The following is a 22,357-nucleotide window of genomic DNA, read 5'->3' as shown; positions in this document are numbered from 1 at the left end:
TTCAGCAAGTAAGAGGTTAGCCTCTAGCTCCGAAAGCTGAGGCTGCGGCCCCGCCCCTCCCGGGGCCCGCCTCCGGTGACGTAATTCCGGCGCGTCTCTTGGTGGTTGTCTGCGGTCGCGTGGGTATGACGCCATAGCGGCGGGAGTCCCAGTTCAGCCGACTTGGGCTGACGGGCCAGCCATGGGACGCGCGCGTTCGGTTGGCACACTTGTCACGGTCCGTAAGACCCGAGGACGAGCGCCGGGTGGCGGCTGAAGGACGCGGCGTGTGGCCTCTTGCACCGAGAAACCCGAGGCGCGGATGCCTAGTTCCCAGATGGGAAGCGACGGGCGGTCGGCCCTTCGGCCCTGGCCCGCCTGCGGTCGCTCTGGTTTTTGAGAGCGTGAAGTGCCTCCCGGGTGCAAAGTTTCCCACTCGGGGGTCCAGGCCTGAGAAGAGTGGATATGGCCAGTATCACCCAGCTCTTCGATGACCTCTGCGAGGCTCTCTTACCTGCTGCCCAGGCTCGCCCGGGCCAGCGCAGCGTGAATAGGAAGAGGGCAAAGCTGAGCCTTAAGAGGGTAGCCTACAATGCTCTTTTCGCAAATCTTTTCCAAGAGGAGACTCATCAGCGCCAGCCCGACTCGTCGAAGCTCCCAGTGAAAAACAAGGTCCTCATGCTGTCCTTTGATTTGAGGGTGGGCGGCTTGGGGCCAGAGGCCGACCGTTTGGAGGAGCTTGTGGAGAAGTTGGAAGCAACCCCTGGCTGTCCTCTTGTGGAGGTGGAGTCAGTGCTGGACCTCTTGGTTCAGCTGGCAGGGAGCGGCCCTCCTCAAGTGCTGCGGAGAAAACGGGATTACTTCTTTAATAACAAGCACGCAGGCAGAAACGTACCCTACAGCGGCTACGATTGCTATGACCTGAGTGTGTTTGAAATGGACGTTCGGTCACTTATCTCTGGAGAGGAGTATTTGTGTCATAACATGGTCCAGGAAGCAGTTCAAGTGATGGAGGCTGCCCCAGGCACTGGCCTGCCCACCGTTGGGCTCTTCTCAATTGGTGACTCTTGTGGTGACAGGTTTGAGAGAGACACCCGGGTCTCACTCTTTGGTGCCCTTGTGCACAGCCGCACATATGACATGGATGTGCGTCTGGATCTGCCCCCTGTGCCGGACAGCGCAGACTTTTCTGGACTGGCCATTAAGGTAGTATTTCTTTCCTTTCAACATCCCTAGAGGTTTGGAAAATGCCCTCTTTTACCATGGTAATGCTGGAAAGCTCGTGTCCAGAGTATCAGGTAACCGGTAATACTTGTTATGAAGTAGAGGTGTTGGAGAGGACTTGCTGGCATGCTCTTGCACAGGGATGTGCTTGCTGTTCACCTGCATCGAAAAACAGCACACAACTGTTCATCTTTTACCTCAAGGGCTTGTTGTTAAGTCACTTCTCTAGTGCTGTTCATTTAAATTCAGATTAATTAAAAAGGAAATACATTCTGTTCTTCAGTAGCAGAGGCCACATTTCAAATATGCCTGGTGTGCATGCTTTTTGGTGTACTTTCCCACCTGTAACATGGGTGTTTTCCTGCCAGCCACTGAGTAAATTGTCATTGTCTCTTGTGTTTTATTACTTTGTAAATTCTACTAAGAGGACGAACTATTACTACTCAGTTTTTAAAATTATGAAATACTTAGGCTGTTTACAAGTTTAAATGATGCTACAGCAAAATCTCAGTGTACATACGTTTTTCTAGAATTAGTATAGTTTTCTTTTTCTGCTGAGTGCTGCTGAGGGGATGAGGTGAGTTTCAGTTTGAAACATATACAGGGTTTCAGTGTAGTTCAGGCTGGCCTCAAACTCATGGAGATCTACTTGCCTCAACCTACAGTGCTGGAATTTCCATATTACTTTATGTTGTTTTCCCTAAAATGAGGCCATGTATTATGTGAAATTAAAAATTAACACTTGTGCTCTAGGTAAATCTTTCTGTGCAGCCCAGTCTAGTTCCAAACTCATAATCCTGCTTCAGCCTCAGGAGTGCTGGGATTCCAGGCATGCACCACCACACCTGACTAGAAATTGATAGTGGGTTATTGTAATTCTTTCCGTGATTTCATTGTGATGGGGTGTATTGTGTAGTACATAGGAACTTGAGAAAAAATAAAATATTTTGCTAGGTCTGTCCGTCTAGGGAATAAATGGATGTGGCGAAAGTTCCTGGAATGTTATATCCCACTTAGATGAATGCATACACAAAGAAATAAATAGTGAATTACTTTTCTCTGTGGTCTCTAGGTCCCACAGATTGTGGATCAGTGGGAAGATGAAGGGTTCCAATCAGCTTCCAATTTAACTCCTGACTCCCAGTCTGAACCAAGCATGACCCCGGACTTGGACCTGTGGGAAGCTGTGCTCACATATGAAGCCAGCAAGCGGAGGTGCTGGGAGCGCATTGGATGGTATGTGACCCTTTCCTTGCCTTTAAATGCTCTGCGCTTTTGCCCCTTATCAACAGCTTACTTTGAAACCCCAGGCAGTTGTTTATAGAAACATCAGTGTTGAGATTAAGAGGCTGATGTTTCAGGTAAGCTAGGGTACAATATTGTCTGAATCCTATGAGGTGAGAGATGTGGAGGAGAAAGGAACATTCCCACCTCTCCACCTCAGTGGAGTTAGCTCTGCAAGTTAACTGCAGATCATAGTTATACAGTCTGTCTTTCCACCAGGACTACTAGACAGATGTCCCAGGGCAGCTGGTAGGCTGTGTGGCCAGTGCCTGGGAGATGCTCCAAGACACTTATTACATGAGTAGAAGCCATGGGTTTGGTGCCTTCTGCTGCAGAAGCATCAGCCATAACAACCTTTCCCTGAGTGCTTCATTGCCTGAGACTGGGCCACATACTCTGCTTATATCTGGGTCTAGGGGTCCCTGCCTTCAGTTCCTTTCATGGTCTGAATTGGTACCCTTTGGAAACACCCAGAATGAGAACTGAGGACATGTACTTCACAGACGTTTGTTCATGGATTCCTCTTCACACCCCTTTTGCTACAGTTGGGAAGCACTGAAGTAAAAAATCAGGGCTGGAGGAGCCTTGTGTCATCTGATGGAGCCTCTGGGTCCCTACAGGGTCTCTGAGAGGAACACATGATTGGGGGAGTGATAAAACCTTTTTGTGTGTAGGGCACTACTCTATGTGAGGAACTTTCCTAGGTGTGGTCATAATTGCCGATTTGGATCCCTCAAAGGGATGGCCAGCTCCCTGCTCTGTAACTTAAATGGTGTTGGTAGTTGTCTTGCCTTTGAAGGGCTTCTTAGTCTTCTAACTTCACAGTAGGGTTTTGGTCCTGTCTTGTTGGTATAAAGCAAATGTTCCCCCTTTCTACACCAACCCTTTACATGTTGAGAAAATGACCTTCTGGCCTACTGCTTTCTTTGTAAATGTTTATTAGTGTTATTTCATGTGTTAGCTTTTCTGGGTCACTGTTTGGGAGTCACTTAGCAGCTTATTTATTATCCATTGTCAACATACTTCATCCTTTTGGTGTTCTCGGAAGCACAGGATTGGCCATAGAACTCCAGCACAAAGTAGCACTCTAGCAATGTTTCCAGCAAGGAGGACTGTATTCCCAAAGTGGTGTTGTTTGAGACAGGGTTTTGCTGTGTTGCTCAAGCTAGCCTCAGATTCCTGAGTTCAAGGATTCTTCTTACTTCAGCTTCTCAAGTAGCTGGTATTATACATGTGCATCTCAGTCCCTGTCATCTAAGGAATTAAGGAACTTTAATGTAGGGTCTTAAGATGAAGAGCACTACCAGTAACTGGGAGAGAATGGGAATACAGATTTGATCATTCATAGGCTCTAGGGTTTATGTGGCATACCTGGAGATTATTTATATAGAAATCAAGAAATGGGGCTAGAGAGTTGGCTCAGTGGCTAAGAGTACTAGCTGCTTCCAAGGGACTCAAGGGACCCAGATTCGATTCCCACCACCCACATGACAGCCAACAGCTATCTGTAGCATCTGTTAGAAGGGGATCTAATGCCCTCTTCTGGCCTCTGAGGGTATGAGGCATGCGTGTGGTACACAGATATACATTCAGTCAAACACTCATGCATATAAAATAAAAATAAATCTTAAAAAAAAATCAAGAAACTTATGGAGGTGAGAAATAATGGAATAATGCCTTTGTTGAGTCTAAAGCATTATTTAAACAGATTTTCCATGGGCAGTTTGTGTGGGACAAAGTCTATGTAGCTCAGGGTGGCCTTGAACTAACTAACACTCTCTCTCTCTCTCTCTCTCTCTCTCTCTCTCACACACACACACACACACACACACACACACACACACACACACAGAGCAAAATAAATCTTTTGAAAAACAAAACAACCCCATGCAGACTGTGCACTGTGGAGGACATGTAGTATGCTAGAAGGGTATGCAGTATATGCACAGCTGAGGTATACAGTGTTGCAGTACGCTGAGGGGTATGCAGTATATGCAGCTTGCAGAATCCAGCTAGGTAGCTTGTGCTTGCTTGTTTGCGCCCTCTCTCTTTTTCTTTCTTTCTTTTTGATAGGGATCTTTAATGTAACCTAAGCTAGCTATAAACTCAAACCTTTCTACTTTAGTCTCTTGAGCAGTGCCCTTAATTTTTTTATTTGGTAAGGATTTATGGAGTAGTTTCTGACATTCCTAAGAGACATAATCTCACAGCAGATGTTTTGTTTTTAATTAAGTTTTTACACTAGTGCTTTTTAAAATGTAGGGGCTCATGAACTTCAGATTGGCCTTGAACTTACAATGTAGCTGAAATTGGCTTTGAACTCTGTCTCAGTCTCCCAAATTCTGGGGTTACAGGCGTGAACCACCATGCCTGACATTGCTGCACCTCTTTTTTATTTATGTATTAAAAAATTGGGGTGGTGGTGCTGGAGACATGGCTCAGCAGTTAAGGATACCTGCTGTTCTTCCAGAAGACTTGGGTTCAATTCCTAGCACCCACCCACAACTGTCTGTAACTTTTTTTAATTTTAATTTTTCTTGATTTTTTTGAGACAGGGTTTCTCTGTGTAGCCCTAGCTGTCTTGGAACTCACGCTCTTCCTGCCTCTGCCTCCTGAGTGCTGGGATTAAAGGCATGCGCCACCATGCCTGGCTGTCTGTAACTTTAATTCCAGGGGATCTGATGCCCACTTCTGACCTCTGCAGGAACTGCATGCAGGTGGTATACAGACATGTAGGCAAAACACCCGTTACATAAAATTAATAAAATAATAGTGCTGGAGAGTTGGCTCAGCAGTTAAGAGAACTTGTTGTTCTTGCAGAAGACCTGGGTTCCATTCCTAGCACCCACATCGTGGTTCACAACCATCTGTAATTCCAATTCTGGGGGATCTATCACCCTCCTCTGGCCTCAGCGTATACCAGACATGCATGTGGTACACAGACATAAGTAAGTGCAAAGCAAAACACCCATACACACCCACAAAATAAAATAATAAAATACACAACACACAAGACTGGTATACTCTGTGTGAGTCATGCCCTGTCCTTGTCCATCCATGACTGGGTGCTGCTTCTGGGATGTCAAGGCATTTGCCTGAGAAACTATTGCACCCTGGGGAAAGCACACCTTGTATAAGGTATATGCTGTTCCATCTGTTCATCCCCTTCTCTTCTGTCTTCCTCACAGCCCCCCTGGTCACCGAGAGGAGCCCTACCTCACCGAGGCAGGGAGGGATGCCTTTGACAGGTTCTGCAGGCTCTGTCATGGAGAGCTACAGGCCCTCAGTGGGGGTCTACTACAGGCCCCCAAGCCTGTGCTGGTGGAGGAAAGCGAGCTGGTGAAAGACTCACTGAATGTTCTGCTGGGTGTGGTGTCTGCTACGTTTTCTCTTTGTCAGGTGAGAAGGGCTCACAGCTATCATGGGACCAACCTTGTATCGAATAGCCTGTGCTCTCCAGGGATGCTCAGCATGCTGAGGGGTAGGTTGAGGTCCAGTGCCATGAGTGGCAGGGAAGGCCAGCTCTATGGAATGATTAAAGATAGCCACAAGTTAAACTGGTATATAAATCAGTGTTGGAATTCTTGTCTAGCTTGTGAGAGATCCTGGGTTCAGTCCCTAATACTGTAAGACAAAACAGGCATTCTGTTTGGATTTTAAAAGTGTTGACTTAGAGTCAGATGTGGTGGTGCATGCCCTTAATCTCAGCACTCGGGAGGCAGAGGCAGGTGGATCTCTGTGAGTTTAAAGCCAGCCTGGTCTACAGAGTGAGTTCCAAGACAGCTGGGGCCGTTATGTAGAGACGTTATGTATGCCAAAAGAGGGCACCAGATCTTATTACAGATGTGGTTGTTGGGAATTGAACTCAAGACCTTTGGAAGAGCAGTTAGTGCTCTTAACCACTGAGCCATCTCTCCAGCCCAAGTGTTGACTTATTAATGTCCTTTGTTGTACAAAAGATACTCTTTTTTCCCACTTGCATCCTGGGATGGAAGAACCCAAATTTGTCCTTTGCACGTGTTCAGTTGTACACCACCATTTGTTGAGAAGGTCATCGTAGTTGGGGATGATGGCTTCTTCCTGAAATGCCAGCATTTAGGAGGCAGGCAACAGCAGGAGGATAACAACTTTGAGGTCAGCCTTGGCTACATAGTCAGACATTGTCTCAAAAAGAAAAGAACAGAAAAGAACTGACCAGGACTATCCTGATACCTTCCACCCCTTTAATTTTATTTGCTTGTTTATTGAGAGACAGTCTACCCAGGCTGCTTTTAACTTGTGATCCTCTGCCTCTGCCTTCTGAATACTTGGCTTTCCTCTCCTCTGTTTAGTGATCATGCCACCCTTGTTAAAAATTTGAGGTGGATGTGGTGGCACACAGCTGTGATCCCATCACTTTGGATGCAGAAAACTCTGTCTCAGACTAAAAGCAGGGCTGGAGAGATGGCAGAGTTGGTAAAGTGCTTTTCATGCAAGCACGGGAACCTGAGCTTTAATCCCCAGTGAGAACCCACAATCAAATGCTGGCCGGGTGTGGTGGTGAATGTCTTAATCCAACACCTTGGGGGCTGAGGCAGGCACATCTCTGAGAGTTTGAGGTCGGCCTGGGCTGCATAGTGAGTTTCAGGCCATACAGAGTTACACAATGAGACTCTCAGAAAACCAATGACAATGATGTAGAGGGGAGAGGCAAGATGGCTCAGCAGTTAAAGGCAATTTACCAGCCAGGCATAGTTTGGCACACCTTTTGATCCCAGTAGTCAGGAGGCAGAGGCAGATCTCTGTGAGTTCAAGGCCAGGCTGATCAACATGAAAGTTCCAGGACAGCCAGGGCTACACAGACACACAGACACACACACACACACACACACACACACACACACACACACACACCCCACTAAAACTTAAAAAAAATTAAGAGAAAAAAAGGAACTGTAAGAGTGTGTCTCTGGTTTCTGTTCTACTTCACTAATCGATGCAGGAAGTTTTAATGCTCATCACTAGTCTCCCCATTGATAGGGATGAAACCAGGGCCCACATATGCTAGGTAAGCCATTGGGTACAGGATTTTCAATGCTGCAAGTTTCTTTGTTGTTGTTTTTCCTTTTTAAAGATTTTTTTTTTGTTTTTGTTTTTGTTTTTGTTTTTGTTTTTCGAGACAGGGTTTCTCTGTGTAGCTTTGCGCCTTTCCTGGAACTCACTTGGTAGTCCAGGCTGGCCTCGAACTCACAGAGATCCGCCTGGCTCTGCCTCCCGAGTGCTGGGATTAAAGGCGTGCGCCACCACCGCCCGGCCCTTTTTAAAGATTTATTTGTTTGCCAGGAGGTGGCGGTGCATATCTTTAATCCCAGCATGGGGTGGGGGAGCGGGGTGGGGATGGATGAAGGGGTGAGGGGATGGGGAGAGGCAAAGACAGGTGGAGCTCTGTGAGTTTGTGGCCAGCCTGGTCTACAGAGTGAGTTTCAAGACAGCCAGGGCACTACAGAGAAGCCCTGTCTCGAAAAATCAAAAAACCAAACCAAAACCAAAAAACAAAAAGATTTATTTATTTATTTATTTATTTATTTATTTGTTTTATTTTATTTTTTTTTTAAAGATTTAGCTATTTATTATAAGCGCCAGAGATGGTTGAGAGCCACCATGTGGTTGCTGGGAGTTGAACTCAGGACCTCTGGAAGAACAGTCAGTGCTCTTAACCACTGAGCCATCTCTCCAGCTCGGCATATTTATTTATTTTTTTATGTGTGTGAGTTTCCGGCCTGCATGTGTCCGTGCATGTGTGCCTGGTGCCTGTGGAGGTCAGGAGAGGGTATTGGATTCCCCTGGAACTGGACTTAGAGGTGGTTATGAGCTGCCGTGTGGGTACTAACCCAGGTGCTGTGCAAAACCAGTGAGTACTCTTTGCGACTGAGCCTCACTAGCCCTGTGATTTTTTCTTAAACTATCAAAACACATGTGACACAGAATTTGCTGGGGTACCCTATTAGGAGGTTATGTTTACAGACTCAGTCTTCAACTTCTTGTAGGTAGATTTATATTTTCTAGAGTTAGTTTTGTTACTTTATATGTTTCTAAGAAAATTTGCATTTGATCTGGGCTATCTAATTTGTTGACATGCAATTATTTTTGTTCAGTGTGTGTGTTCCTAGGGATGGAACCCAGGGCCTGACACATGCTAGTCAGGTGCTCTACCACTGAGCTACATCCCAGCCCAGATTTGTTTCCTTTTTAATTACGTTTATTTATTTGAGGGGCAGGGACAATGTGCATGTAGAGGCCAGAGGACAGCTTTTGGGAGTTGGATCTTTCTTTCTACCATATGAGTCCTGGGAATCAAACTCAGGTAGGTCAGACTTGGTGGCAAGCACCTTTACCTGCTGTCTTTTTTTTTTTTAAGTGTGTGTGTGTGTGTGTGTGTGTGTGTGTGTGTATGTATTTTGCTTGCCTGTATATCTGTGGACCATGTATGTGTGTGCCTAGTACTTAAAGAGGCCAGAAGAGGGCATTAGATCTTTAGAACTGGAGTTACAGACAGTTGTGAGCTGCCAGGTGGGTGCTGGGAATTGAACTCAGGTCCTCTGGAAGAGCAGCCAATGCTCTTAACTGCTGAGCCATCTCTCCAGCCCACCTGCTGTCTTAATTAGGTTTTGTATTGCTGTGATTAAACACCATGACCAAAAACAACTTGGGGAGGAGGAAAGGGTTTATTTGGCTTACACTTCAAGGTAACATAGTCTTATTACTGAGGGAATTCAGGGCAGGAACTCAAGGAGGGCAGGAATCTGGTGGCAGGAACTGAAGCATAAGCCATGGAGGAGTGGAGTGCTGCTTACTAGCTTGCTCTCATGTCCTGTTCAGCTTTCTTTTATTTTTTTAAGATTTATTATGTATCGTGTTCTGCCTGCATATATGCCTACACGCCAGAAGAGGGTACCAGATGGTTGTGAGTCATCATGTGGTTGCTGGGAATTGAACTCAGGACCTCTGGAAGAGCAGCCGGTGCTCTTAACCTCTGAACCATCTCTCCAGCCCCTCAGCTTTCTTTCTTATACCACCTAGGACCACCTGCCCAGGGGTGCCATTGCCCTTAGTGACCTGGGCCCTCCCACATTAATCATCAGTCAAGAAGAAGCGCCTCAGTCTTGCCCACAGCCCAATCAGATGGGAACATTTTCTCAGTTGAGGGTCCCTCTTCAAAAATGACTTTAGCCTGTACAAAGTTGACATAAAAACTAGTACACCTGCTGGACCATATCATTGGCCCAGATTCTTTCTTACAACAATTGTTGCAATTGTTGGGTGTTTTTTTTTTTTTTTTTTTTTTTGGTTTTTCGAGACAGGGTTTCTCTGTGTAGCTTTGCGCCTTTCCTGGGACTCACTTGGTAGTCCAGACTGGCCTCAAACTCACAGAGATCCGCCTGCCTCTGCCTCCCGAGTGCTGGGATTAAAGGCGTGCGCCACCACCGCCCGGCTGGGTTTTTTTTTTTTTGAAACAGGGTTTCTCTGTGTAACAGCCCTGGTTATCCTGGAACTCTCTCTGTAGATCAGGCTGGCCTCTGCCTTCTTGGGATTAAAGGGGTGCACTTTTTTGAGATAAGAGCCTCACTGTGTAGGACAGGTTGGACTCAAACTCACCATCCACCTGCTTGCTGGGATTACAGGATGAGCACAATGCCCAGTTTATAATCTCTCTCTTTGCTAGTTTGGGAAGTTTGAACTGTGTTTCTTTTTGTACTTTCTTAAGGTAGGCAGTCTGGTTGTTGATGTTTCTTTTACAGTATAAGCATTTACTGTTATTACCTTTGTTCTGAATGCTAGTTTCATTGTACCTGGTCTGTTTTGGCTGTACGGAGCCCTCTGAAGCTATTCCCACCCTCTACAGCTTTAACAATATTGTAGAGAGTGTGCCATGGCAAGACGTTGACAATTTTTTTGGACATGATCTGGGGAGCTAGTGCCTCAGATTTAGTAGCAGGCATATTCCAAGAAGATGTCCATGTGTACTTTTTCTTCATTTTTAAAATTATGTGTATGTATGTGTATCTGGGTGTGGGTTTGTACACATGAATGCAGTATCCTTGGAGACCAGAAGAGGGTGTTGGGCCACATAGAACTAGTGTTACAGGCAGGTATCAGCTGCATGGTGTCACTGTTTGAATTGAATTCAGATCTTCTGGAAGAAAAGTAAGCCCTCATAACTGCTAAACAGTCTGTCAAGCCCCTATGTGTATATTTATTGCATTGTATGGAAGTGTTCTGTTTTCCCTTTTCACAGCTGGAATTTTGTTGTTGCTGCTGTTGGTTGTTTTTTGTTCTATTTCATGTGACAGGGTCTCATTCTGTAGACTTGGCTGTCCTGGAACTCACTATGTAGACTTGGCTGTCCTGGAACTCACAATGTAGAGTCTGGTCTTTAACTTACAATGTCTGTCTGCCTCTGCCTCCCGAGTGCTGGGATTAGAGATGTGCACCACCATGTCTAGCTCACAGTTGGAATTTTAAACATGTTTGATTTTTAACATTGTTCATTAGTTCTGCCATTCGCTTTTGTTTGTTCTGGTTTTTCTTTTTCTTTCATTTGTTTGGGTTTTGTTTTGTTTTGTTTTTTTGAGACAGGGTCTCTATATATTCCGGCTGTCTGGAACTCACTCTGTAGATCAGGCTGGCCTCACACTCACAGAGATCTGCCTGGCTCTGCCTCTCAAGTGTTGGGATTAAATGCATGGGCCACCACCTGGTTGTGTGTTTCTGTGTCAGTATGTGAGTGTGAGTACAGGTGCCTGTGGAGACCAGAAGAGGGTATTGGATTCCCTGGAGCTGGGCTAAAAGGTGGTTATGAGCTACCTAACGTGAGTGCTGGGAACCAAACTCAGGTCCTCTGCGGGAGTAGTACATACATGTTCTTTTACTACTGAGCCATTTCTCCAGCCCCTTGGCTTACATTACGCTTTCAGAACTTTCTGTTTGTGTGTCTTGGACTTGGAGAACTTTGGGGCATATGGCAGATGGAAACATGGGTGGAAAGAAATGGTACCACATAGGGTCTTGATGTCTGGCCTCTGTAACTCCTTCTCTCTGCTCTGTAGCCAACACAAGCCTTTGTAGTGGAGTTGGGTGTCCACGTGTCAGGTGCATCTCCTGAGAGCATCAGCAGCATCCTTTCAGAGGTGGCGGAGTATGGAACCTACTACACACGCCTGAGCCACTTCTCTCTACAGCCTGTCGTAGGCTCCTTGTGCAGCAGGGGCCTCGTGTTCCAGGTATGCCTCGGTGAGAACCATGCCACCTTCACAGAAGAATCGAGAGTTGAGAATTATGGGTTGAGAACCGGAAACTTCTTAAGAAGCTCGGTGACCTGAGACTTTTACTTCATCTATTATTCCACTGGAACCATGTGTCAGTTGTATTTGGGCAAAGGCATAAAGGGAGGCAGGTGTGAACATTTAGGGAATTTGAGGACAAGGATCAAGTGCTATGAGAGGTGGGTAAGCCAGGTACAAGCCACCCGCTCCACATAGGCCCCATTATCTTGTATGGCATGTGGCAAGGTGGATCTCCTGTTCTAATGAATTGATTCTCAAAGTACCCAAGATTTTCTGTTTATTGAAAGACTTGCAGCTGGCTTGTGTTCTGGTAGAATCTTAAAGGATCTTAGCAGCTGGGGCAGGTGAGGACAGATATGCAAGTTAGCAGAGTGTTGTGTAGAAAACATGGGCAGGGGTTGGGAGTGCTGGGGGCAGGGTACAGCCTAGGAGGAGCTGGGCTACCCGGGGTCGGGAGTGCTGGGGGCAGGGTACAGCCTAGGAGGAGCTGGGCTACCTGGGCCCTTTCAAGCTCTGATGTGGAATAAAGTCAGCAGGCAAAGGAACTAGCCCACATCAGTTTTCAGGGGTGTATTAGGAGCTTCCAGGCAGTGGGACAATGAGTGGAACCCCTAAGAGGACCAGAGGCTGCAGATGTTGTAGAATTGGTCTGAAAGTGGAATCCATGGGAGGGGAGGCCGTGGTTCCTGGTTTCCTGGCATGGAGGCAAGACAGGCCAAGGTAGATGGACGGGGTTTGTTGCAGGGTGACAGTGTCTCAGTGTAATACAAGGGGCAAAGCTGCATCTGTGGCAGATCCTAATCCTAACCTATGTCTTCTAGTAAAGCTCTTCTTCCTGGCTGGGCTTAATCCATAAATGCCCACCGCTTGGAAAATGGGGCCACTGGGCTATGGCATGAAGCACAGCCCTGTTTTCCAGCTTGGGGGTGTCCTTCCAACCCTTGAGTACATGACCGTGTCCCAGCTGCCCTCCTTCTCCTCCTTGCCCACAGGCCTTCACCAGCGGCCTTCGGAGGTACTTGCAGTATTACCGGGCCTGTGTTCTCTCCACTCCGCCTACCCTGAGTCTCCTCACCATTGGCTTTCTCTTCAAGAAACTGGGCCGGCAGCTCAGGTGAACCTCACCACAGTAGCCTAGCATGGGCCTCAGGAGAACATGTGGGGCTTTCAGGGCAGTAGAGAGCCAGCTCTGCTCCCTGACAAGGAGGGCCCAGAAGAATAGTCCTTGGTTGTCTGAACAGTCCCTGCACAGCTGGTCACTGCGACAGCATGTGTCTTGCTGGGCCCAGGGATTCCTGCCTAAATAGCGCTGCAGGGGAGGGAGGACCATGCCTCTGACACCCATGAGCCCGTTAGTAAACCACCAGGCGTAGTGTCTCCTGGCAGGTGCTATCCGCTGAGAGAAGCTGGGGGTGGCAGATAATATGGGAGGAGGACATGTTCCAGGCGGCCAAGAATTGGGAAGGTAGAGCCTGGGATCTGGACAGTGTGAGTGGGGGAGTCGTGTGGAACACAGACTACAGGGAGGTAGAGAGGGTGAGCGTTCCTGAGGGGGATTGGTGCTCATCCCAGTCAGACAAGGTGGTAACCTGTGCCAGGCAGAGGGTCCAGATGATACCGTAAGAGTGGAGTTAGAGAGTAGGGGTGAGGTGGGGAGGCCCAGTATGGATGTTAGCGCCATGGGAGGACAGCACAGGGGACAGTGCTGGGCAGGCAGGGTCCAGCAGGGTGCTGAGATCCGGTTTGTTGGGGGTACAAGTAGTTTTTAAAGCCTGTGTAGACCAGTCGCTTTAGGGGAAAACGAGTCTTCCCCTAACTTGTTTTGATCTGGTCCTTGGGACCCTGTACCCGTCACCTGATCTGATCCAGCTTCTGTGTCTAGGTACTTGGCTGAGCTTTGTGGTGTTGGCACCGTATCCCTGGCAACCAGTGGAGAACCCAGGCCTGTGTTCCCCACTGTGAGTCCTCCTTCCTTTTCTCGAGTGTGAGCTTGCCTGCCTTCCTTGAATTGTGCGTTCTTGTCATGTTTGGAGGTGTGGTCTCTAGCCATACTGCCTAGCCAGGTGGTGTGCCTGCCAGGCGGTGTGGTGGCTGTGCACCCACCCTGCTTCTTCCCGCTGTTTGTAGGGAGTGAAGCTTCTGTCCTACCTCTACCAGGAGGCACTGGATAACTGTAGTAATGAGCACTATCCTGTGCTGCTGTCCCTGCTGAAGACCAGCTGTGAGCCCTACACACGGTAGGTGGTGGGTGCCCATGCTGGCCATGCCTTCTCTCCCTGCAGTGGATGGGGAGGCTACGCTTAGATCAAGTATGTATTTGGACTTCCTGTTGATCCACTGAGTGCTGAGGTCCGTGTGAAACATACTGGACAAATGGACCTACTAGGTAGCAAACCATACCCACAGTTGGCAGGATCCACTGGCAGTGTCCTGTTTCACTCTGTGGACTGGCCACACCCACCCGTCATCTACACCTGCCTAGCTCCCCCCTCCCTGCCATGTCCCATTACCCCACAGGTTCATCCATGATTGGGTGTACAGTGGAGTCTTCAGAGATGTTTATGGGGAGTTCATGATCCAAGTTAACCATGAGTACCTCAGCTTCCGGGGTAAGTAGCCATTGGCTGCTAGGCTGTGCCCTCTGCCTGGGGGCAGGGCCATTGTAACTGCAGATTATCATGTTCTGTCCATGTTCTGTCCAGACAAGTTTTACTGGACCCATGGCTACGTGCTCATTTCCAAAGAGGTGGAGGACTGTGTTCCCGTGTTCTTGAAACATATTGCCCATGATGTGTACGTCTGTGGGAAGACCATCAACCTGCTGAAGCTCTGCTGTCCCCGGGTGAGAGGGTCCTGCTAGCTGGGTCGGGGGGCTTGTACAGGTGGGAGGCCAGCTCTGTCTAGGGACTGTGTCTGACTGGTAGGCCCTAGTGTATTTGCTGCCACAGTCCTCTGTGTGGAGATGAGATCCCACAGTGCTCCTCAGTTTCTGATTCCGCTTCTGCTCTAGGCCCCATACATGGTGTCTCCATTGTGGGGGTACTTGCTCTGTGGAATCATCAAGGGTTTCTGCTCCCCACAGATTTAGGAATGAACTTTTCAAGGAAGAAATGGTTGTCTTTGTCCATCACTGAAAACTCAGTTGCAAGGCAGGACTTGGTTTTGCTCCTGGCCTTGGCCACGTTCTAACTGCAGCCCTTCCTCTCTGGCAGCACTATCTCTGTTGGTCTGATGTCCCTGTCCCTCGGATCTCGGTGATATTCTCTCTCGAGGAGTTGAAGGAGATCGAGAAGGACTGTGCTGTCTATGTTGGGCGGATGGAGAGAGTTGCCCGTCACAGCTCCATCAGCAAGGAGGAAAAGGTACTTGGTTGTGGGGCTTTGGCTTTCTCTGCACTTCCCTTCACTTCTTGGGGTTTGGGGTGGATAGAGCTCCCACACCCCAGTGGTGGGCCATTGCCACTCTCAGCAACTTCTGCCTGGTGCCCAATGGGCAGTAGGAGCAGCCAGGCAGACTCAGGGCCAAGAAGTGCTGGGTGTGGGGCATGTAAGGCAGAGTGGGTCTTTCTGCTATCTGTCCTGGGAGTATGTTTAGGTGGGGACACCCAAGGTGCTTGGCTGTGCGTCAAAGGAAATTGGAATAAATCTGGTGACAGGTATTCAGAGCAGGGGCTTTGTTCCTCCCCCCTCCCCTGAGTCTAGGTGGCCTTGCCTGCACTCCAGGTTTTGCTAACATGGGTGGCTCCAGCTGGAAAATCCAGGCAGCAAGGCCTAAAGTTCCTCCACTTGGGTAGTTTTATAAATAATGGGTGTTCCTGGAAGCAGCGCCCTAATTCTCCAGCATACTCCAGGACAAGACTACTATGACAGTGTGCTCTAGTGGCTGGCCAGTGCCGATCTCAAGAACTTTTTCCTAGCTTGGTACCTAATGGGCAGCAGGAGAGACCAGGCAAGGACAGACTCAGGAGCAGGAGTGGTCCATGAGCCCTTCATTTATCTCTGGGTACATAGTCACCTCCTATTCACTGCTCCAAGGGGGAGGCCTCCCTGTCTTCCCAGCTTGGGTGAGGCATTCCCTGCTAACATTCTGTGTAGGCTGGGAGGGGTGTCTGTTGACAGTGGCCAGCAGCAGGTTGTTTTAAAGAACTAGGGCAGTGTTCTCTCCACACTGTCCTAGGAGAAGGGACAGGGCATTAAGATAGTGTGCTTATTGTCTTTTAGGAATTGCGTATGGAAATTGCAAAACAAGAACTAATTGTCCATGCCCGGGAAGCAGCGTCTCGGGTCCTGAGAGAGCTGAGTGGTGAGTGCAGTTCCAGATCTCTCTTCCGCTCTGCTGGGGCCCCTGCCGGACTCTTCACAATTGCATATGCCTCTTACCTTCTCTTGAAGACCGGCAGATGTCAGAACAGATGGCTGTGGACACCAGGAAGCGAGAGCAGTTTCAGCGGCTGAAGGAACAGTTTGTGAAGGATCAGGAGGTGGGTGGGTGGTCTGGGTTCTGGGTGGTTCTGGCCCTGGAGTCTTTGATTTAGTAAATGAGGCTTTCTGTGTTGTGTAGCGACGCCTGGCGGCTAGACAAGAGGAGCTAGATGATGATTTCAGCTATGCCCGTGAGCTCCGTGACCGGGAGAAGAGGCTCAAGGCCCTGGAGGAAGAGCTGGAGAGGAAGGCCAGGTAGGGCTGTGTGGCAGCAGGTCCCACAACGCTGGTTTAATCCGAACTAGGGATGGTTTACTTTGTCTTTTTTTCTTTGATGCTAGGGATCAATTCCAAGGCCCCAATGTTGCTAGGCAAGTGCTCTACCAGTGAGCAACATCCCTTACTTGTTATTTTGGCTTTTAACCTGAAAAATTACAGACCTATGTCAAGACAGAAAGATAGTAAGTCTGCTGGACCAGGATGCTGTCCTGGGCTAAGGGGTTAGAGCCCAGTGCACACAGTGTGTTTGGTGTACTGGCTGTTTATTAATATTGTTTATTTTGTGGTGCTATGGAGCCAACTCTGGGCCTTGAGCGTACAAGTAAGCACTACTATTGAACCACATCCCCAAGGTCTTGCTGTGTGGCCGGCTGGCTTTAAATTTTCAGTCTTCCTGTCTCAGCCTTCCTGGTGCTCTGATTACAGGTGTATGCCACTCCACCTGGTCTGTTCATCTTAAACAGTTTCCATTGGTTTTTTATTTAACAGAGCAATGGGCCGTTAATCTAGCATGGTTCTTGAGTCTCTTCCTCTTTGTCTCATTAGCTTGTCCTTGAAACCAGCTCATTGTTTCAGTGGGAGGCTTCTGTAGAAGGGACTGGCCACATCTTATGTGGTGCCCTTGGAAGCTCAGCTGTTGCAGCCTTAGATCTTGTTTACAGAGGAAAGGAGGGGTTTGCCTCCTGCATGTGCTCTGCATATACACATGTGAGTAGGTACTCTATTCACATAAGAGGAATCCAGGCATGGAGGCCCTGTTTCTGACTTCTGCCGGCCAAATTGGAGATGGCACATTGTGCCTCAATGCCCAGTGGCTGGAGGCTTGGAATCCCTGGGTTTGCATTGATTTTGTCCTTTTAGTCGCTCTGCAGTTCTCTTGGGTTTGAACTTGCTGATGGGAAGAGGTCTGCTGTGCAGTAAAGAAAATGTGGCCTGGTTCCATTGGGCTGGTCCTCAGCCACCTGCTTGTTCTCTTGTCTCTGGCCGTGTACATTTTTCCCTTTTTCCTCTGGTCATTTGTCCAACAGCAGTTGCCAAAGGGGCCATCTGTCCATTGGAGCCTTTCAGTGTGGTGGGCAGCAAGGCCGTCCCTGGGAGACTAGTCTGTGGTGGGGAAGATGGAGAGCAGAAGTCTGGGGAGGGAGCCTACTTGGAGAACCGTCTTAGCCTGTGTCTGCCACCAGATGGTGCAGAGTGGTTGTAATGATCATGTCCTCTCTGCATGTGGCTTCAGGCAGGCACTGGTTGACCATTATAGCAAGTTGTCTGCAGAGGCAGCTCGCCGAGAGCAGAAGGCCCTGTGGAGAATCCAGAGGCACCGGCTAGAGAGCGCACGCCTCCGTTTTCTCCTGGAGGACCAGAAGTGCATTCAGGTATGGCAGCGGGCAGCTGCTCCTGCACACAGCCATGCATGCACTCATGCCATCTTGTGTAAGGGTGCAGATGGCACTTGCTGCGGCTCAGGCTTCCAGCCAAATCGGACAGCGAGTAGGCAGCAGGGCCAGTGGCATCTGTGATGGGTGAGGGGTACTGTGTGAAGGCTGTGGTGTGTGCCAGCTTTTGGTCACTACAGAGCTGCTGTGTCTTCCTGTTGGCTTGAATTTCAGGAGATGCTGAGAGACATGGAGGCTCACCCACCCCAGGAGCCGCTGAGCGTGTTCCCAAGTACATGCTCTCAGGTAATAGGCTCTACAGGATCTTGGGAGCCCTGCTGGGACTCTGAGTTAGATGCTCTGGCTTGGTTGTCCTGTGTCCCTCAGAACTTAGTAGGTGTCGGTCACTGTTGCTGAGCTCACCTTGGGGACACAGGGTTAAATGGCTGGAGGGATTCAGTATGTGCTGTGTTTCAGGTCCCATCTCCAGGTCCTGAGCATGCAGATGAAGGCCATAGCTGTGATCTGGGGTCTGCAGAACTGCATTGGGATCATCCAAGTCCACCAAGTGCATCAACACCATCAGCCCTCCAGTCTGCAGCAGAGGGAGCTGATGACCCTGGTGCTGGGCAGGCAGAGGGAGCTGGGCCATTCTCTCCTGGTCTCAGCATCACAGACTTTCTGCCCACGGGTCCTGGGGCTGAACAGCCTGTGAATAACACTGGAGCTCCCTTCTTAGAGGTGGCACTGCAGACCATCTGTTCAGACCTGTCCCCTGTAACTCCTGGGCCAGCACTCACAGCAGCTGGCTCCCAGCCTACCCAGTCAGAGTATGATTTCAACACCATCCTGAGGCCAGCTATGGCCACCTCCTCTTCACCAGGACCCTCGCAGGATGCCCAAAACAGTTTGGACAGTGAAAAGCAGCATCTATTGGGGGACATGCCCACAAAACTGGATGCATGTGTCCATGACATGCAAGAGACTTTGCCTTGCCCACATCCACTCAAGCATGTCACTTCTGAGGAGGGGACCTTCCAGCCTGTGGGGCAGCTCCTTGAACACATATCAGGGACTGCTGTCCCTGCAGAGAGCCTTGCTTCTGGAATGGCTCCTTGCCAGCCACTTAGCACTTCCAGATGCGTGTCAGATGCCAGCACCAAGCAGGGGGACTGTATGTCAGATGTGGCTCTTCCTCAGTCACAGTGGAACATCCATGGACATTTGTTAGATGCCAGCACTGGAGCTGGGGAGAATGTGTCAGAAGTGGCTCCTTCTAGGCCACGGTGGAATGTCCGTGGACACGTATCAGATGCCAGCATCAAGGTTGGGGAGAATGTGTCAGATGTGGCTCCTTCCCGGCCACGGTGGAACATTCATGGTCATGTGTCAGATGCCAGCATCAAGGTTGGGGAGAATGTGTCAGATGTGGCTCCTTCCAGGCCACGGTGGAATGTCCACGGACATGTGTCAGAGGCAAGCATCAGGATTGGGGAAAATGTGTCAGATGTGGCTCCTTCCCGGCCACGGTGGAATGTCCATGGACATGTGTCAGATGCCAGCATCAGGATTGGGGAGAATGTGTCAGATGTGACTCCTTCTCGGCCACGGTGGAATGTCCATGGACATGTGTCAGAGGCAAGCATCAGGATTGGGGAGAATGTGTCAGATGTGGCTCCTTCTCGGCCACGGTGGAATGTCCATGGACACGTGTCAGAGGCCAGCATCAGGATTGGGGACAGTGTGTCAGAAGAGGCTCTTCAACCACATGGATGTACTCAGCCTCCCTTGATTCTGGAGGAGCCCTTGCCAGAAGCTGAGCCCGATCCACTCAAGCCCCATCAGTGCCCTCCTGCCTGTGTGTCCCCATCAGGCCTTCATGTGGAAGCACAGAGCCCTGTTCGGGAAAGTGGGCCACAACTACCTGGAGAAACGAAGCCTACCATCTGTTCTAGCCTTGGCAGCACAGAAGAATGTAGCCTACAGACCAAACCCCCTGTTGTGGCTGAGCCTAGCACGCTGGGAAATGGCATCCCTGAAGAGACAGGTGAGAGCGGGCAGTGCTGGTCAGGATGGGACCATGGCAAGAGGCAGTGTCATGATGCCTTCTGTGATCCTTTTTGTCAGCCAGGATTGCCTTGCTGCTGTGGGGGTTCTGGAGGAGTTCTCTGGACCAACCTCACTATGTCTCCTCAGCAGGTGCTGGGCACTGATGGCCCTCCTACCCACTTTGTGTCTTCTTAGGTCCAGGGAGGAGTAGGGATGCAGAAGACCTCTCTCCATGGCCTCCAAGCTCACAGGTCAGGGAAGCATGTAGGGAATGTCACCACATGGGACTCCCACACGCCCATTTTCAGCACAAGCAAAGTGGGGGGCAGGGCGTAGTACACTGGGTGGGGATGCAGTTCTTTGAGGTTGATCTCTTTTTAGGAAGACACAGCTGTCCCAAGCAGCCCAGGCCCTAGTGAGGAGGTCTCAGACACAGAGGCTGAGGCCGAGGCCAGACGCTGGGGCAAGGAGCAAGCCTATTTGGCAGACCTCACAAAGCTCTACCACCTGGAGCAGTACCCAGACAGCTACGAATCCATGTGTGAGTGGGCCAGCTGCAAGGGCAGGTGGGGGCTGGGTGTGCTCTAGGCCAGTGTATCCCCAAGTTTCAGCGAGTCTGTTTTGTTTCCCACAGCAGAGCCTCCTGTGGCTCACCTGGTCCATCACATGCTTCCCCAGGCCTTTGCTTTCCCCGTGGACCCCCAAGTTCAGTCAGCGGTGGATGAGACTGCAGTGCAGCTAAGTGAGCTGCTCACGCTGCCTGTGCTTATGAAGCGCTCGCTTACGGCACCTCTGGCTGCCCAGTGAGTGCCGCCCGCCACCTGCCCAGCTGCAGCCACCCGCCCGCCACCCGCCCTTTCCTGCCGCCACCCTAACCTCCAGCTTCCCCCCAGTGTCAGCCTGGTGAACAAAGCTGCGGTCGACTATTTCTTTGTGGAGCTGCACCTGGAGACACATTTTGAAGCACTGCGCCATTTCCTGCTGATGGAAGATGGAGAGTTCGCGCAGTCCCTTAGTGACCTGCTCTTTGAGAAGGTCACTAAGACGCGGAGCTGGGATCAGGCTGGCCTGGAGAGCTGGTGTGGGTAGGGTGTGGGTGGCTGCTGGCCTCAGGCCCACCCACACAGCTGCCATACTCCCTAGCAACGTGACAGTGCTGCTTCGGCCAGTGGGGAGGGACAGGGCACAAACCCGGGACTCCTTGAAACATTGTCTCTCCACTTCCTCAGCTCGGGGCTGGACAGACACCTGGGGAGCTGCTCAACCCACTGGTCCTTAACAGCATCCTGAGCAAGGCACTGCAGTATAGCCTCCATGGGGACACGCCACATGCTGCTAACCTGTCTTTTGCCCTCAAGTACCTGCCTGAGGTGTTTGCCCCTAATGCGCCGGATGTCCTGAGCTGCCTGGAGCTCAGGTACAAGGTCAGCAGTGTTCTGCCACAAGTGTATGGGGAGGTGTGTCCTGCAGCTGCAGGTGCTAAGTGGGGCTTCCTGAACAGGTTGACTGGCCCCTGAACATCGTTATCACCGAGAGCTGCCTGAACAAGTACAGTGGCATCTTCTCCTTCCTGTTGCAGCTGAAGCTCATGATGTGGACACTCAAAGACATCTGCTTCCACCTGAAGCGCACAGGTGAGGCCTGGCCTGAGGCCATCCCACGTGTGGCTTCAGGCTGATGCTCACCCTGTTTGTTCTCCAACAGCCCTCGTGAGCCACGCAGCTGGCTCAGTGCAGTTCCGCCAGCTGCAGCTGTTTAAGCACGAGATGCAGCATTTCGTGAAGGTCATCCAGGGCTACATTGCTAACCAGATCCTGCATGTCAGCTGGTGCGAATTCAGGGCCCGGCTAGCTGTAGTAGGTGACCTGGAGGAGATCCAGCGGGCCCATGCCGAGTACCTGCACAGGGCTGTTTTCAGGTGAGACAGGCAGCTGGACTTGGGTGTGCCCCGGTCAGGCTGGGCAGATCACTAGCAGCTCTACCCTCCACTAGGGGCCTGCTGACCGAGAAGGCGGCACCAGTCATGAACATCATCCATAGCATCTTCAGCCTGGTGCTCAAGTTCCGTAGCCAGCTCATCTCCCAGAGCTGGGGCCCGGCTACTGGCCCCCGTGGTGCCGAGCACCCCAACTTCCCGCTCATGCAGCAGTCCTACAGCACCTTCAAGTACTACTCCCACTTCCTCTTCAAAGGTGAGCCCTCTTCTTGGGCTGGGCTGCCGCCGGGCTGGGCTGCTGGGGTGGCAAGGCACAGGGTGGGCAGGAGCCTGAGAGTTGGATGCCTTTCCAGTAGTGACCAAGCTTGTGAACCGTGGCTACCAGCCCCACCTTGAGGACTTCCTGCTTCGAATCAACTTCAACAACTACTACCAGGACTCCTGAGGACAGACAGGACCATGGTGCTGCATCCCGTTTGACCTGGCTAC

General features: G+C 50.1%; 1 protein-coding gene across 1 annotated transcript; it reads left to right on the top strand.

Moving 5' to 3' along the window:
• Positions 1 to 97: 97 nt before the first annotated feature.
• On the top strand, positions 98 to 22,333 carry Tubgcp6 (tubulin gamma complex associated protein 6). The gene is made up of 25 exons (XM_052748605.1): positions 98 to 1,185; positions 2,276 to 2,439; positions 5,676 to 5,886; positions 11,574 to 11,747; positions 12,803 to 12,924; positions 13,693 to 13,768; positions 13,938 to 14,047; positions 14,328 to 14,419; positions 14,513 to 14,652; positions 15,023 to 15,172; positions 16,031 to 16,112; positions 16,202 to 16,290; positions 16,371 to 16,486; positions 17,745 to 17,883; positions 18,118 to 18,189; positions 18,361 to 19,930; positions 20,128 to 20,183; positions 20,314 to 20,473; positions 20,567 to 20,735; positions 20,826 to 20,967; positions 21,162 to 21,356; positions 21,434 to 21,566; positions 21,637 to 21,850; positions 21,925 to 22,124; positions 22,222 to 22,333. The coding sequence occupies exons 1-25, from the start codon at positions 445 to 447 to the stop codon at positions 22,311 to 22,313; spliced, it is 5,409 nt and encodes a 1,802-aa protein (XP_052604565.1). The 5' UTR covers positions 98 to 444; the 3' UTR covers positions 22,314 to 22,333.
• The last annotated feature ends 24 nt before the right edge of the window (positions 22,334 to 22,357 follow it).

This window comes from Peromyscus californicus, unplaced genomic scaffold (genome assembly GCF_007827085.1).
Source record: "Peromyscus californicus insignis strain IS unplaced genomic scaffold, ASM782708v3 Scaffold_20__1_contigs__length_68692818, whole genome shotgun sequence".
NCBI lineage: Eukaryota > Metazoa > Chordata > Mammalia > Rodentia > Cricetidae > Peromyscus > Peromyscus californicus.
This window is presented reverse-complemented; position numbering and strand designations above follow the sequence as displayed.